This window comes from Rhinolophus ferrumequinum, chromosome 12, assembly GCF_004115265.2.
Source record: "Rhinolophus ferrumequinum isolate MPI-CBG mRhiFer1 chromosome 12, mRhiFer1_v1.p, whole genome shotgun sequence".
Lineage (NCBI taxonomy): Eukaryota > Metazoa > Chordata > Mammalia > Chiroptera > Rhinolophidae > Rhinolophus > Rhinolophus ferrumequinum.
In genome coordinates, this window is record NC_046295.1 from 1838199 (window position 1) to 1856858 (window position 18660).

At 40.3% G+C, this 18660-nt stretch overlaps 1 protein-coding gene across 1 annotated transcript in view; it reads right to left on the reverse strand.

Moving 5' to 3' along the window:
- The window catches only part of LOC117031552 (contactin-associated protein-like 3), a 195914-nt gene that overhangs the window by 41902 nt on the left and 135352 nt on the right, over positions 1-18660 (reverse strand). The window contains exons 13-15 of the mRNA XM_033122038.1: positions 9244-9441; positions 5444-5600; positions 95-222 (exon numbers count right to left, since the gene is read on the reverse strand). Of these exons, the coding sequence (XP_032977929.1) occupies positions 95-222; positions 5444-5600; positions 9244-9441 (483 nt within the window). The remainder of the gene's footprint in view (positions 1-94; positions 223-5443; positions 5601-9243; positions 9442-18660) is intronic.

Genomic DNA, 18660 nt, shown 5'->3' on the forward strand with positions numbered 1-18660 from the left:
CATTCTTGTGAACCCACGCAGCTAAATTTCTCATGAAAACATTGACCTGCATTTATTGTCAGGACTCAAGACGCTTCCTCCTGACACTACTTACTGTCCCCCCAGCAGAGCAGAGGCCCCAGTGTATACGCTGCTTCAGAATGTGGTTGGCCTGCGTCTGTCATCACAACCCGAGTGACCGGCAGGTGCTTCTTACAGGAGAGGATGACTGTGTCGCTGGTCCTAGAACACAAACACAACCACCTTCACCTTCCTCCGAATGACATACAGAGAAGTAACAATCTTTTATTGCAGTTCAAGAAGTATTAAGCTAAATTTGTAAATGCCTAACAGCAGGGAAATCCAACGGCTCATCTGAACATTTACAGATATAGAAATGTATTTAATGAGGTCATCTGAGGACCAGAGGCCATTGTCCATCTCCCTGTCCACAGAGAAGAAAGCTGGCAGGTCCCAAATCCGGTCATGGGCACACGCTTGAGATGACATTTTCAAGGTGATTAAGCACTCACTGCTCTTTCCATTTTAGCCACTGTGTAATACTTAAAAGCAGAACTTACAATGGAAGAGCAACCTGCCTTGAAAAAACACCTGACTGACAAGAGTTAGATTTTCAATTGTCAGAATTTTTTTTACTAAAGGTTCAGAAATGCCTATCATGGTTATTAGGCATTTCCTTACTTGTTGATGCCATAAATTTAAAAACAAAGACAAAGCAAAATGCTGATTCAAAACCAAGATGTAAGTGTGACACGATGCATTCTTAACATTAGTGTGTGGGTAATGCATGCTTTGTCAGTGACTGTCACCATCCATTCATGCGACTAATGTGTACTGCACATCTTCTATGTGCGAGGCCCTGTGTTTTGGGGATGTGGACATAAAAGCCACCATCGATGTCCCCAGGAAACCTAGTGGACATTATAAATAATAACAATAGCAACAATAAGAATATCACCATGTAAGTGACATTTGGGGAAGCATTAATGTTTGTGGTTGCAAGACAACAAGGACTGGATGAGCGGCCAGAGGACTGGGTGGTAAGCTGGCTGCACCCCAATGTCTTCTCTGGACAAAGTAAGAAGATTTTCTACACTTTAAAAGCTGTTCATATTTTTTTCTTGTATACTTCAATTACATCTGTTCTTTTGATTTATGGACAAATAATAGTTTGTCTAATTTATCATTCTGACGACTGTGCCTGTGTAGAACCTTGTTAGTTTTAATTCCTAACAATCACAAAGCCACCATTCCCTCCTTCATTTGCAAGCCGAAGCATTAGGATCTGCCGCTTTCTCAGGTCAAAAACATCGTAATTTCATAGGTTTCAGACTAATAGCTTTGCTGCCTCAAAAACCTGCATAACCTAATAGTTAACCATTACAATCCTGTTTAGGCATTAAAATGTTCTTTTAAGGTGGAAATTTTTTAATTATTAAGATTTTTATTTTGTTTAAAAATTTTGACACAGTGACTGGCAGTGCATATGGTAAGATATGGATTACATATCTTGAAAGTTAAAAAACAATGTTTTTGAATTAGGTTGTTTACAAAAATCAGACTAAATAAAACAACCTGAGTTTATCTGGTAAGCCCCTGTGATCCCTGCAGATGGAATTACACAAGCAGGTCACCTCAACGACATAACACCTGGCTTTGCTGGGAATGGCTGTCACAAACCAGAAGGTGCTACTGGATTATGGGAAGCCAGTCTGGAAATTAATTTTGTTATAAATGTGGGGATAATGCACAAAATTAATTCCTGGTATTAAATATCGGTAAATGTTACAAATAAGTACTTTAATTCACGTGATTGCTATTTTGGTAAAATACCCTAGAAGAAAAATGTCAGTGCATTACTTAACTGAAGATTCTTGAATTTCAAAGAACAATTTAAAAGCTACACTTTTTAATGTAGTGAAAAGCTACACTTTAATTCTGTTTTTACCACTAACAGTGCATATAGAGCCTGAAAACACTGAAGGAAAATCATAATTCATGTTGTGTGTATGAAGTCAGATATTATAATAGAGTCTTTTTCATTTTGTTGTTTGCAAAGTGCCTTCCTGAATCTGAGGCAATTTTAAACAATTCGTATTTAAAAGTTCTTTATTAATACCAGCCATTCCCAACTGCTCACACTTTTACATAAGATATTAATTGCCATGGCCACCAGGTTCATTCAGAACTGCCTAATCTATAGTCATATCTCAGTTTTTTTCTTGCTTCTCTACTTTTTCCCCAAAATTTGTAAACATTGAATATCTAGACATGATAATTTCTCATAAGTTTTAAACCTTCAGTAAGAGAACTTCCAAATCACCTCCGTTTTGTTTTAGTCCCTAGTGCTCTAGAAATTATTCTTACTGTTCATTTTCAGTAGTCGTGTTTGAGATATAACAGAGCTTTGAGTTGTTGAGAAAGCTACAGGGGAGAAATATTGGGTCAACTTTCACGTCTTATAATTGTTCGGTAGAAAAAGGGACTGGTGACAACACAATTATCACCACCCAGAATTCCATGTTTTGAAAACACTCGGGCTCTCTGTTGGGTTATGCTGTGCTTTTGCTCATCTCATTGGCAAACCCAGGCTGTATTAATTACTGCAGCATCTTCAGTCTGGTAAGGCTGGTCCCCAACCCTTGTTTCCATCTTCAGAATTGTCTGAGATACTCAGGGGTTTTCTTTGTAGACAATCATATTTTCTATGAATAATGCAATCTTTATTTCCTTGTTTTTATTTTTTTGTTTTGAATTGCCTTACATATATATATATATATATATATATATATATATATATATATACACACACACATAATCATTCTATTATTCATTTCCAACACAATTGCATTATAATCAGAGAAACTGTCCATGTGATAACGATTGTAAAACTTTGTTTTGCTTTATGGAACATAAGGGAAATCAGTTTGCAAAAATGTGCCATTGTGCTTGAGAAAAGTATGTATTCTATAATTTTATGTGTCTAACAAATCAAGCTGTCAGTTTTCATTTAAAAAATATCTATATCCTATTAATTTTTGGGTTACCAATTACTAACAGATGTATGTTTAAACATTTTCCTATCATGGTTGATTTGTGAGTTTCTTCTTTCAGTTCTGTCAATATTTTTCTATATACATTTTGAGTCATTTTTATTAGAAGCATACAAGTTTAGGATTGTCAGTTTTTTCCGGTGCAATTAAAAAGTGCCAGTATAATAACAGTAATCTTGTCCACATTAAGACTTTTAAAATTTACTTACTTTTTTGTGTATTTTCCTGGTAAAATTTTTTTCTAGCATTTTACTTTCAATATTTCTAGGTATACAAACAAGATATATTTGGTTTTAATTCAACATGACATATCTGGATTTACATGGATATTTTTGTAGCATTTATTGTGCATGATTATTCATACATTTTGATCTTATTTCATACTTGTTGCTTTATCTTCTTTTAAAAATTTTATTTGCTATCTTCTCTTGGATTAATTAAATTTTTAAAATCCCATTTTTTCTTTCTTTCCTCTATTGATTTGAATACTATATGCTCTGTTTTTATTCTTTCAGAAGTTACACTTAAAATTGTAATGCCTGCACATTAAGCAATGTAATGCTAATAAATATTTACAAAACAAGTTTTAAACTTCAATGACATTTTCATTTCTGAACACTCTTTTAGTTCCTTTGTAAAGCACAATCGTTTTTGTTAATCCAATTCCATATATAGTTATATGTTATTGATGTCTGGTATTTACCTGTTTTATTTTTTAACCTCTGAGTTTATAAATTTCTTTCCTCAATATTCCTGCTTTCATCTGAGACTTTCTTTATAAGATCACTTTCTTTCATTCTGAAAACTATTCTTAAAAATGTTTTTTTAAGACTTCTTGTGGAGTCTGCTGGTGGTAAATTTCTTCAGAATATGTTTGTCTGCGTCTTCATTTTAACTAACTTTTGAAAACAGTGAACACTTAGAATTTGACAGTTGCTTTACTTTCACACCATGAAGGGAGTGTCCCGTCTGTGGGCGTGGATCCATGCTATTGAGCAGAGGTCAGCTGGCTGTCTAGTTGTCTTCCCTTTTAAGAGTCTTCCCTTAATTTTTGCTGCTTTTAACATTTTCTTTAGTGTTCTTTGATTTCACCATGTGTCAAGATATGGATTTATTTTTATTTATCCTGCATGTTATTCTAGTACTTCCTCAAATGTGGAAATTTCTCAGCTATGTGCATGCTGCCTCTTCTTAATTATCTTCAGTTTTCTCTTTTGAAACTTAATCAGACACATGTTCAGTCTTCTCCACACCACTCCTCTATGTCACTACTTTCTTAGTTACCACTTTGTTTTTCTGTGCTCTATTCTGTCCTTTATTTACATGTATTTTTTCATTTCACCAATTTTCTGATCATTTGTGTCCATTATCTGGTCCAACAAGTCTTAAATTTCAATGATAATATTTTCATTTCTAAACTTTCATTTGGTTCCATTGTAAACCAGTCATCTCTGTTAGCAGTATATGACTGTTTTCCCATGTTTCAATGCCAGTGTTTATTTTTCAGACAGCTCACATATTTATTTTATCTTATGTTTTTAATGTATCCATCATCTGTGATTTTTAGGCATGCAATCCGTCTCTGTGGTTTCTTCTGCCTCCACTTCTCTCCTGCAGTGTTGTGTATAACACTGGATTGTGAGCTCATGTTCGGTGGCATTTTATCTGTGGGAATCCTGTGAGGCCTGCACAAAAATATCATGTAATTCAACCATAAGCCATTGGTGCCTCCAACCTGTGGCCATGTCTACTTAATTCAAGGATCATCCAGGTCATGTGAATCTGGACGCTAAATCAGTGTGAGGGCAGGTCTGTAGACATGAATGTTCAGGGAACTATTTTTTTTCTACCTAGAGTGCTAACTGGAAGATTCATCCTTTTTCACTTTTTCTTTGGGTTTGTAGCCTTTTGAGATCTCTAGCTCTATGGGCAGTCAGTTATATGTTCCATATATCCCCTTTCATGGACTCAAGGTCTTGTCTAGTTTCCTCTGTTTGGCCATTTAAAAACCCAACTAGAAATTAGGGGGGTCAGCAAACAGCCCTGGGTCAGCCTTGGGTGGTTTGTCTTATTAACTGGGTTAAACTTAACTTTAAGAAGCCTGATATTTTACTTTCAGTGAATGGGAAACATTAATCTAGTATTCCTCTTTTGTCTTACTAGAAGAGTAAAATGGGTCTGATTATTTATTCACAGGTAAACAGAAATAGCTACCTTTATATTTTAGGCTTCAGGTTAAGTCCATCATACATGTCAAAGTTTATCCTTTTCACTTGCTAGGGAATACTTTATTCTCTTTATTGTACTGTCTTGTCCAATGTCTATCTAAAGTACACAGCTTAAGCAATAAAAAAATTACAGTTTGCACAGGGAAATTATATGGAAATCACCATTCATTCCGGTCAGCATCACAGTTGCAGTAATATTGAGAATCAATGCAGTTCCCCTCTAATCCACAAGTACACTTTTGAGCATCAGGCAGAGAACCTCCCCAGTAAGTGTGTGTTTCATTGGTTCTTCCAACCCACCAGCTCACTGGGGTTCCATCTGAAAGACAAGTATGAGAAAGGTGACACCTACTTTGGCCCCCACTACCTGCCTCCCCAATAGAGTTCCCTTACTCCCCTCTATTAAAACATAGAGAGGCTATTTTAGAAGTGAAGATATTTTAATTCTGAATAGGATATTTTTTAAAAGGACTTCCAACTGTGTAAATATATCTTAATAAGACTTGCATCATCACCATATATATATTTTTTCCCTTATTAGAAAATGATCAAGTAGTCCCTCAGTCAGGCATGATATTTACATATTTTTCTTGAGGACTCCAATTATGTAATTTATTTGGAAATTACATTAAAAATTGTCATCAGAATAAAAACCAGAGTAATTTATATACTGAATCTGAAATCTGTTTGAGATCTTAATAGGCCATTGAAAGAATTTAATGTTATTATGCAAAATATGGATTTCTTTCACTGTATTCATTAGCTAAATACACTGGTACTTCATAGCATGTCTAGAAGTTTCTTGGAGATATGTGCTACTTTTTATACTAAATGGGTTGACTCTGTATTTGGAAACCAAAGCAATGGCCCCGAGAAGGCTTCTTGCTGCCTGAGGTGAGTCTCAGGCTCAGAACAACTGCGAGGTATCTCCAGCTCAGCTCTTCAGTGCAGCCCACAGTCACGTGACTGCAGCGCCTCAGCTCTACAGGATCGCATGGTTCTGCTAAGGGCTCGCTGAGGTCGGTTGTGGTTACAGCACAGCCGGTGAGGATGATCACAAAAGGCAGAGCCCGAGGGTGGAGGGGAAACGGTTTCTGGTAAACACTCGAGGGAGGGGAGGAGGGGAAACTGAAGTGACATCCCATCAGTTGGCTCTGCGAAGATGCCTGTGCATTTCAGTGTGCTCCTTCAAACCCTAAGGATGGTCCCATCGGCCCCCACCAAGAACCTGGACTATAGACTAGCCTCTCCCTAAATTACAAGGCCACTACTCATATGGCTCTCAGTTCAATAAGACTTCTGCTTCCGCTGACAGCCCCTCAGCTTGTAAACACCTCATGCATTCATTACCGCCCACAGCAGGCCCAGTGGGTGAGAAACACGCCACAAAATCAGTATCAACAGTCTTGTTTTTATAATGTGTTGAAAACACATTAAAACACATCTACCCAGGGTAGAAGATCCTTTTAGCTCAGACATTTAATAGTTATTTTTCAAAATACCATTTTAAGAACATAATTATTCAACACATTCTTTCATAGATCAAAGAGCAAAGAAATCATTATACACAAATGCACAACTGTGTATTTACATCGGAATTTTTCATTTTCTCTATAAAATAAGAACCATCCATTGTCTTTAAAAGTAAAAATGCCTTTGACTCAAAGATTTCTCTGAGTAACCTAGAGAACTTGCGTAAAAAATAATTCAGAATAACAGGAAGAAGAATTAGAGGTTGGACTGGAAAGAAACAGAAGAGCTATCAATGACCAGGGTGCACGGCTCTGCCATCTCAATCATTTCAGCTGCTGGTTCACTGTCTTTCTCTCCAGCCGCAATTATAATCCCAGTGACTTAGCATCCCCGGGATGGTGACGTAATGGTTTCCCAGAATCAACACTGACTATTCTGTAACTTCCTCGTTGGCCACTCATAATCATGTCCCCTGAAACTATCTATAACATAGAAACCTTAAGGATACTGAAGGAAAAATGTTCCAGGACTCTGACAAGATCTTAGGCGCACGTGCTCTCTCCCAGCCCGCCTGAAAACCCAAGTGACCACACGGGCTGCGGCACTGAGGCCTGAGACTTGCTCTGTCTCCTGTGCTGATTAACATAGCCTCAATTTCCTGACAACTTCTGAGAATTTAAATAGCAGAAAATTCTTGGGATAGAACTGAATTTTGACTGACATCCCCCAGTCTATCCCTATACAATTCTTAAGCTATTTGCCTCCACGCTGCAGTCACCTTGTACTGTTCCCACATTGCGACATTGTAATGAGGGCTCCAGGGGAAGGTATTGTTTATTTTCCCTCTCCACACCAGGGTAGGTAGCATCCACGCTCTGCACACCCATTTTGTGTCTACTGATAATGCAGAGCAAATTAGTGCAACAATTTTAAGGTGTACTAATACTGTACTGTACACCTTCAGGATACTGAAGGAAAAATGTTCCAGGACTCTGACAAGATCTTAGGCGCATGTGCTCTCTCCCAGCCCGCCTGAAAACCCAAGTGACCACACGGGCTGCGGCAAATGTACACAAAGGTAATTTTAGGCTACACTATTTGCCTGCCTCACTAAGAGCTTCTGGAAATATACAGGTCTGTATTAAATTTGTCTAAATTAAGTTTCCACTGAAAATTCTCCTGTAGCAGAATATAAGAAATGCAAATAACTTGAGCATGTGTAGACGAAGACGTCTGTTTTGTTTCTTTAGCAAGTATTCAACAAGTTTAAAAATCTTTTCTCTTTCTGCATTTTCCCCTAACCCCAATGAGATCCTTTTTTGTTGGTGTTGTTTCTGTTTCATATATTTATATCAAAGGGGTGACAGTGAGTAGTCACTTGCAAATCAGTAGGTAACACCTCCCTGTGGTGTCCACATCCTGGAAAGGACCACGTGCTGTACGTGTGAGTGGCTTTGGTTGGGGCTCACGGGTTAGTTTGTGTTCTGACTGTTAACGATTGGCCCCAACACTGCTATCCCTCTGTCTAGTCTTCCCTGGTTAGACAACCCAACCCATACTGTTCCATGGCACTGCCTTTCTCTTCCAGAGGGGGCTTTCTCATTCTTCTGGGAACACACAATTTCAGTTCGGTGATCTATTGGGCAGCAATCAACTAAGTACGTACTAAACCCTTGAGCACTAACTATAAATTCAATAAACTGGAGAGATGCAATTAAGTAGCATTTATTATACTTCATGTGATCTATAGATGTTGTCCAATTAAGTCCTGGTGAGGTTAGCTTTAAAGACTCGGAGAGATGAAACAATTTCCCAAGTCACACAGCTGAGTGACAAGCTTGGAACTTGAACTCAGAGGACCCTGTCTACCGCCCTCTGCTCTCTCCACTCCCTGATCAGAGAAGGGGCAGACCAGCCTCTAGGAAAGCAAGGAATTTCATGAAGGCAGTGGGGTTGCCCATTCTGACAAAATGAGATATTTCAAAGAAAGAAAATACAAAAACTGAATGTTTAAGAGTAGATTAGATACAAAAATTGAACCATTCGCAGTTACGTTGTGTGAAAGCGCTGCATGATACCGGCATTGCTCCCTAGTTAATAATCACCTAAGACACAAGCGGCATCGAGTCTATGAAAAAGAATCTCAGGTAATAATCTCCTGCAGATAACTATGCCATGAAGTCATTAGCACTCCCTCCTAAAAGGAAAGAGAATGAAGGTGTAGCTGCCCTTCATGGTGGAGGAGCACTGAGAGGCCAAAGGCCTTGAAAGAAGGCTTTTACTGCCCAGATGAGTCTGAGAAGAGACCTCACGTCATTTACAGCTTTGAGCAAAGAGCAACAGATATCGACCTTGCTCTTTGCTCCAAGGAAACGCATCCTGTAATTTTCAGACCGGGTTCATAGGGCACAGATTCTTGGGCACTTGTGCAGGCCACTCTGACCTGTGGGACCTCCAGCCCATGAGGGCAGGTTGCTCTGGGTACTCACCATGGTGACGTGAAAGCCTTGACTTCTTGGGGTGGAAAGCCAGCTCCTGTTGGCAGTGGTCCGCACGGTCAGTTATGGCCTGGAGCTGGTCCATGCTGGCCCTGTACTTGAAAACCACAGGAGGGAGGTTCTCTTCATCGGAGCTTTTGGCCCTGGCCAAGTGGGAGCCATTGTGCTGCACTGAGGTCCACGCTGTGTCTTGTGGGCAGAAATGGGGTTGGGAAGGAGAAAGGAGATTGTGACTAGAATAATTAAAAATAAATATGGAAATCAGAATCATCTTCTATGTGAGTTAAGAATTTTATTTTTGCAGCTATCAGATCTCTTTGAGATTGGAATCAAAGCAAGTGGGATTCTTCCAATATTAAAGTAGAAATTCTGTTTATTGCAATTTGTATTACCCTGAATATAGTTAACATTGTCAGGGAGTCAATTTTTAAAATTATGTTATAATATTCAAAGTTATAAATAGATATTTTGGGCTGTTAAAAATGACTTTTATTGTGTGTATATTTATCTTTTTAATAAACATGTCCCTTATCTGCCTGCACATCTCTTTCTCTGATAATCACATAAGTGTATAAAAGGAACATTTGAGGAACCAGCAGCCTACATGATCATGCAAAATAATAAAAATAAGTATTTTTGACAAAAATTGGATGATAGTGCATCAGCAACTCAGTCAGTGGCCAGCACTAAAAAACACAGTTCCTTTGAATATCTAATATAATTCCGGCAGTGACCATAGCTACACAAGCGTCTGCTGGCAAATTATGACATATGCCTATTTCATTGATTACTATACTTTTAAAAGAGATTTTAAAAAGTTAATACACACTCCACATATTCATACCAGAAACAAACCCACAGACAACAACAAAAACACATCTTGACTTTTTTACCTTCTCCCATACACCTCCCATCATGAAGGTATAAAAGGTCTCACCGTACAAAACACCCATGGTTCAGTGGTTAAAAGGCGGACTTTGAGTTGCCCTAACTCAACTATGTTTATAACGTCAAGTCACATAACTTACTCTGTGATATGTATTTGGTAAAATGATCAGTTTACATATAAACTTTCCAAATTTCAGAGGCAGGAAATAGTCACATGGAGTTTATTTTTATTATTTGAAATAGCTATTACATGGACAAGCTTCAAAATCAAAACAGTGCTCCCGGGAAGCCACTGAGGGGTTCCACTGGCCGCATCCCCTGTCCTGCTGGGGGTTTGGGCCTGGGAGCGATCTAACAGCCACACAGGTGCTCACAGATGCCTAACACATCAGATACACCCGGAGATCCAGGAGGAGAACCCAAGGGCCATGGAGAGAACGCTGGCTCAAAGCCTATGGAAAAGCATCACAAAATATGCAAAAACTACCAAGAAGAGGGACAAACTGTGAGTCAGCATGACGAATTCAGTTTCATAGTCAATTAGGAAAAAAGACAACAGATCCTCCCCCTTTCTTTGCTCACTCAAGGGAGCTCTGAGTGTTCCTATAACAACTTGAAGTCCATAGATTTTTTTTCTTTAATCATGCTTTCCCTTTAATCATGCTTTTACTAGACTTTTAATATTTCAACATTTTCCTGGAAAATTACCTAAATGGGCCTGGTGTTATTTTCTTGTAATTACATATTTCCATTCACTCTCAGGGTTTCTTCCATCAGAAGAAATAAGGGTAACAGGAGGCACGCTTGGGAGTTCCTCGATTATAATGCCATTGTGTCCTTTATTTTCATGGTTTGTGGCACACAGAAAAATGACATGCCCGGATAGTTCATATAGGCTACTGGTCAGTGTGATAGATTTACAGTCTCACATTGTTAAAATGTAGTAATAGAAATTTTTTCAAGTGGAAAGAAGGGAAAGGTTAAAAAGAATCTCAAAACTGACCTTCTGAAAAGAAGAATTTAAATGATTGCCCTTTCTAAAGATGTTATTTAAAAGACCCCAATAAAGAGACATTATTTTTCCCTAATTTCCACAACATATTATTTTCCTAGATTTCAAACTATTATTGGGAAGGGACCTTTGAGATGCAACGTAGCCTTAGCTTTCAAGCATGAGGAGACAGACCCAGGAATTGAAGTGACCGGCATGATGGAAAAGTACTTAGCTGCTGTGTACTGTAGTCTGAAGCACAAATCAGATCTGAAGAAATTAATTGTAATAGTGGACAAATGTAACCAAGATTTGAACTGTCACTGAAGGGGCCACAGGAGAACACGTTGCTCCCACTCCCTGGAGCCTTGCATTTGCACAGAGAGGGAGACAGGCGGTGCCTAGGCCCCCACTGGCCCAGGCATGCGAACCTGCTCAAGTTAGCTGGTGGCTCGGTTTCGTAAGCAGGATAGAAGCAATAACTGTGACTCACCATATATGACACCCCCTAGTTTCTGCTTATTTTGCCAAATTATACCCACTTTGTAATTTCCAACACTTCTACACTTTATAATATGCTTCTGAACTCTAGAAGGAGTCTTTTATAGGAAATCAGGTGGTTGGATGGAAAAAGAAACATCTTTTTTTTTTTACACCTTCAAGTAAACAAATCCAAAGTACAACCAACCACAACAGTTGTTTCCATCTCCCCGAGGAAAAACGAAGAAAACGGACTTCATTATGAAAAGTTGGGTGCCCTTAGAGTTGGTGGGTCTATCCCATTTGACCTGGAAATTGATCTCATGGAAAGTGAAGGCAAAATCCCTCTTCTCACAGATGCCTGAAACGAAGTCCATTTTGTGTCTAAACACCACCTCTTTTTGGGAATGAATGCAGTTGCCTGCATTTCTTAAGATGGAAAAGGGGTTGTATACATTCTGAGAAGACTGGGAAGGCAATATGTGAGATGATTTAACTCATTGCATTCGATCACCAGCTAAATAACTGGTCAAGAAGAAGAACTCAGGGTGATAAATAAGGACGGATTGATAAAAACACTAGCAGCCATTCCTAGATCCACAACATAATCTGAATACTGCATTGCGCTTTTGAGAAGTCTAGCCCCAAAACAGCCTTCTCAGAATTTCTCGCACTGGGTTACTATTCAGAGAGAAACGTTGTTAGAGCTGGCTGTCCTTGTTTTATCCAGTCCAACTCTCTAGCCACACAGATAAGGAAATGGAAGCCTAGAGAAACTCACTTGCCCAACTTCACGAAACTGTAAAACTTGGCCACACATTTCTGAGCAACCTAGCGTGAGTTGCTGAACTTTCTGAATAGGCCAAGTTCTCATGGGCTGCTGAGGTCGGCATCCTTCCCCCAGCACCTACGCGTCTGAGCCCTCTCTTGTATTTCAAATGAAAAACTCCAGGAGGACACATAACTAGATCATTGGCATTTGTGTGCACGTGGGGCTGGTAGTGGCCAAGGGCGCTGCTGTGAATGCCCAGTGGGTGCCCTGAGGAAGACGTGGTAAGCTCTTACCTGTCCCTGTCCAGATCTCAGAGACATCAGGCTCCGCCATGTCATCTGTTTGTCAGAGCCAAAGGGGATTCCGTGTTTGTTTTACTGCGGGGCAGGGATGACAGCTCTGAGCAGACAGTCTCCAGGCCCTGGGAGGGGCCCCAAGGTAGCACTCACTCCTCACTGCCCCACACCTGTGGGTCTCTCCTGATCAATAGTGGGATTAGGGCGTTCACAAGGGATGCCCTTCTTGTCACAGTTTCTGGGGCATTGGCTTACTTTCATATTTTCAACACAAGAAAACACTATGAGATACAACTAGATACCTCCAGGAGAAGGCAGCAACTTCACAACCCTCTTCCCTTGGGATTTTGGACAATGAGCTTTTCACTTAACAGGTGACACTGAATACACTTTTACGTGTCTTCTCAGTCACAGTGTAGGCACGTGCTACTCCTCATGAAAGGACACTTACTCAACACCACTTATGCTCTCCAGAGGTGACACATACGTGGGCTTCGCCCAGTGCTGGCACCTGTCACGTGCATGCTCAGTCATCATGAGGTGTCACTCGTGTCTGCCCTGGCATTTCAGCATGACAGCAAAAAGGTTTCGTCAGAGACAACACTATGTACACACTTATAAAATTAGACATGGACAGAACACAGGGTCATAGTCAATAAGAGATTATGGGTTACATCCCATAATCTAAAAATTCTCTGAGCCTCCAATTCCATATTTGGTAAATGGTGCCAGAGGCCCAGGCAGCACCTAAAGCCTGAAAGCTCTTGTTCCAGCAATCTTCAAATGCTGAGGCAATTAGCCCTGCAGCCTGCTGGCCTAGCTGCTCGCTCAAAGTCTGTATGTTTATTGTCCATCAAGACCTTCACCATATCCATCTGTAAGGGACCATGCTGTGTGGCAGACCAAAGACCTGGAAAATGAACTTTCCCAAAGCATTTGTCTGTTTTCCTCTTTGGGCGCAGTGACAGGCCTTGTTCTAAAAGTTTTGCATCTACTGTTTTAGGAGTTCTAGGAGGCCCGCCAGTGGAAGCAGGAAGGATTCTTTCCAGGCAAAACCGACTTAAAAGAGATGCAGGGTCTTGGTGTATGACAGTCATCAAAAAGTAGCTTCTTCCTCTTTTTTCTTCTCCTTTCTTTCTTACTTTCTTTCTCTTCTTTCCTTTTCTTTCATTTCCTATCTTTTTTTTTCTTTTCCTTTTCTCTTCTCTTTTTCTTTTCTTTCTTTTAGAATCCAAACATTTCTTTATTATAGAATTTTCTGTAAGAAAACTATTTTCAAATAAAAGTTGCCACACATGATAAATGTACAATCACGCTATGCTTACTGCTATCAGTTTTTTAAAAAAAATAAATTTATTGGGGTGACATTGGTTAGTAAAATTACATAGAATTCAAGTGTACATTTCTATAATACATTATCTATATATTACATTGTATGTTCACCACCCAGTCAGTTCTCCTTCCATCACCATATATTGGATCCCCTTTACCCTCATCTACCCTTCCCACCCCCCAAACCTCTGGTAACCACTAAACTATTGTCTGTGTCTACAAGTTTTTGTTTCTTCATTTGTTTGTCTAGTTCTTTGTTGCTTTCAGTTTTATATCCCACATATCAGTGAAATCATATGGTTCTCGTCTTTTTCTGCCTCTCTTATTTCGCTTAGCATGATAATCTCAAGATCCATCCATGTTGTCCCAAATGGCACTATTTCATCTTTTCTTACAGCAGAGTAGTGCATAAGAAGCATAGTATTATGGGTCTAGTGGTACCTGTTCTACAGAGAATTAGAAAAAAGTAATAATGTGAGTTATATGTAAGGCAATTGGGCTGACTGCCATTGTTATGACATAATGCTGGAGGCCTGACAATCACTGACATAGGAAAACTTAAAGAAACACAGCTGCTTGGTATGCATAAGGGTGACTAACTCAGTGATAATACTCCTAAGTGAAAAGTGCTGGATTCCTGCCTTACTGTGTCAATTAATCAGGATCTAAAGCTGTGTGTGTGGGGGGGGGGGGGGCAGGGGACAGGGGTGCAACAGACCAGTCCTCGGCCCCCAGGTGATCCTCATGGACCCGGAGTTGAGTCACTGCTCTGACTGTAATCCGTCTCCTCCCACAACTGTTCTCATGTGATGTCTGAGAACGAGAGCTTCTGAAGCACACACCGATGAAAACAGAAAACAAGTACGCTGTACGTTCAGGTGGGCACAACAGCCTTCTCAGTGGGCAAAGCCACTGGGGTTCAGTCCTCACCCTGTCATCCAAGGAACTGTGCTCTGTTTCTTTGGTTTAGAAAAGGGAATTGATCTGTTAGCAAATCTGTCCATTCAAAATAGCTTACATACTTTTTTTTGTACTAAAGGTACTGGAATACATGCAAAATATGTCCTAGCATTACATTTTTGAAGGCTATTACCAAAGATATAATTGTAGCTATTGGTTGATAATCTAATTATTTATATGATTTTTTCAAGTGTTAGTAACTTTTTGTAATAATTAGAGAATATTTAATTGTCCACAGGCATTGTGGCATCGCGGAGAAGGCAAATTTCACAGTGGGAATATTTCCAGGCTGGGAACAGACGACCAGGACCTTCATTTTTCCTCTGTCGATGACTAGATTTGTCACAGGTACCTTATGTGACCCCAGGTCAGTTAGGATCAGTTAGCTGTAACTTTGGTTCATTCCTTGCATTTTTCCCAGGAACGATCTGGATTTTTTTTTTAAACTTCTGATCCAATACTTTGTTGCGTAGCTTCTGGAGATATTTGTTGGGTCTTTGGATGGGCCTCTGTGCTTCTTTGTAGTCAGCACCTTGCTTTCCTCATGGCTTTGAGTTTAATAGAAATCCTTAGTATTTAATATTATTTGGAAATCTTTGCTGAAACATGTTTAACTCCTGTTCTCCATCCCGTTTTGTGTGTATGTGTTCCACAATCCGTTCGATGTTCCATCTCGATTCTACTTTATGGAATCTTAGCAGATTTCTCTTGTCAGATAGAGTATCTTCTCACAAGAATATTCTAATTTTAGGAGTTTTCTTTCATGAAAGTAAAGCATCTATAAACTCTAAAAAAATTAATTACCCAAAAGGCACTCTGATACAATAATCTGTACTTACTGTTTGTTCATTTGCAAAGTAATATGAAGACAGACATAATTATTAAGTTTTCTTTGACAATAAAAATTTATACAGCAATGTCAACCAGTAAATTACGATCCTAATTTTCATGAATCCCTACACACACACACAAACACACACACCCCTTAAAGCTATTAAGACTTTCCAAGATTAGAGAGTCTAGAAGATATTTAATTTACAGTTTTAATGTCTTGTATTTTACCGCAATACGTGTGAACAAATCTTGTTGTGTTTATGGACACACCAGAGCCACGGAGTTTCCGTGGTGGGTCACTAAATCTCACCCAAAGAACCATACACATGGGAATACCAGGCCCATTGCTGGGACAGTGAAATGAATAGTGGCAGCAAAATTCCACGTCTGTGCTGGTTTTGTTTCTCCATCAATGCCCTTTGCTCCCTTTCCATTTTAATTTTTGTGAAGCTAGAGAAGGCTGTGCACACTGAGACCAAGGCCCTCAACTCCATGACAGTGGTTTCTAAACCCGGGTGCACAGCAGAAGCTCTAGGGAAGCGAAATGAAAGTACAGCTTTTCCTGGGATGCTGCGCCTCCAGGGACACGTATGTGGGGACCAGGAGGTGCCCTGTGCTGCTGCTGCGGGATAATGGGCAGTGTCCACCAGTGACAGTAAAGGAAGTGGGAGTCCGCTGGTTAAATTCATTTGTCAAGTCACATTCCAAATATATTTTTAAAAATTTGTACTGCCAAGGATGTTATAAGCAGCCGTGGGCTTTAAGATGACACGTTACGCTTGGTTTCATAGTCGAGCACACAACTAGGAGAATAGAAAACAAGTATGCTGCGTTCAGGTAGACACACAGCCTTCTCTCTCCGCAGCAGAGCCACTGGGATTCGGTCCTTATCCTGTCACTATCTAAGCAGATGCTAACAGGCAACCCCAACTTCACATATCCACCAGGAATCCTGGTCTTCCCTTTCAGACTGCTCCTGCCCAAGAATTTCCCATCTCATTGACATATCCGCACCTGAGCACACCTTGACACCTCTCTTCCCCTCCAGCCACATCCCCTCACTGGCTCCGCACTCCAGCCTCCCTCCCCTCCTCCTGTGTTCCTGCCCTACTCTACTTCACCTCGTCCTGGCTCAGTCACTGGAGGGATCCGCTAAGAGGCCCCTTGCTTACTCCAGGCACAGCATGCTGGTTACTGGCTTAACCTGCACTGCCTGCATAGGTCCTGGACCTGTCGCTTTCCAGCTCCGTGACTGGAGAAGTCACCTTCCGGTGCCTCTATCCTGGTCTGTCCAGCACTCCAGGCTCCCTGTGGCCACAGGCCTTCTGCACTTGCTTCCTCCCTCTGTCTGGAGACTCTTTCTCAACTTTTCTTAGGGCTGCATATGTCATGTAGTTGGCTCACATATAACTTTCAAACCGAGTCCTTTCCTGATGCCTCTATTTGAAATTGGAAGCCACCCTCCCACAGTCTGTGACCCCATTCTCTACTTTATTGGCTTCACAGCGCCCACTCTTTCCATCGTGCCACATATTGATTAGTTGCTGTGGAGGGTCTGGTTTCCACCCCACCGGGGAGGGATATACCCTGCGTCAGTCCTCGCTGTGCTTACAGCCTTGCCTGGGTGCTGACTGCACTCGTGTCCAATGGTATTAAGAAGCTTTTTTGCATCTTTTCATTTTTTGCCTTTACTTGGACATTTCTTCAGGTCAGCCTGGGGAAGGAAACGATTCACTTCCTCTGCAGACAGTTTTCAATGCCATCATCAGGTCTATAAACTGACCAGGGATTGACCAGATTTCACCTTTTCCCTCCATATTTAGAGGCTCGTCTGGCATCTAGGGCAGAGGCTTATATATTATAAACTTGCTTATGTGTCATCAGGTATTATCCTAAGTTAACTGTAATTAAAAGCTGAACATCTGTTTGTGTTTTCTTTTTTCATTTTGACAATAACTCATCTTTCCTCTGGTCTTGGGGGCCAAGTTTCACTCTGTAAGGGTAACAGCAATTACAGGGAACCAAAACACATCAGTCATTGTATCAAATTCGTATGAAAACGAGTTGCCGTTGAACCATTTTCCATTCTGAAGTGGCTTTATAAATATGCACAACCAAGCTCATGGCAGAGGCCGGACCACATGTTCACCTGTGATGATTGAAATAGTTTTCTTTTATTACAACCATAAACTGCAGACAATCAGGAAATCAGATGGCGGTTACTCCTCTGGGAAGAAAATGTAACTTCATCTCTGCCTTACCCACCTGCCAACAATCACCAACCGAACGGCTTCAGTCACTGAAACCTTAGTCAGCCTGGAGAGTGCCAATTGGGATCACTTTCACTTTTCTATAGATCTTGGAATTTTTCAGTGTATATGGAACCCTGCTCATAGGATTAATCCAAGACAAAATATAAGAAAATCTTCAATACGTCCTAGACTTCTGTGGTAATTAAGCACTGATAAAAGGGAAGGTATTACTGGAATGACAGCGTCTTTATTTAGCTTTCTTTGTTCTTGGCATGCACTTGAGCCATGATAATGAAAGCAAAACAAAGCAGAAATTGAGAAACTTGAAGGCCTGCTATAACCACTGGAGCCCAAAATCTGGGAAGGTCCCCTTGGCCGTTTTCTCATGTATTTTAATAATCACTCATTTTTCAGTAAGGTAAGTCAATGTATTGATGGCTATCATCACACTACAATATTTAGCTCAGTATTTATAGTAAAGAGTTGGCCAAAAAGCCCCAGACAACACATACCGCATCCACTGGGAGCCCTGAGGGCTCTCGCATTTTCTGTGCCAGCTTTGGGGACCGTGTTCAGACTGGAAGATACACTGGACCCAATTCA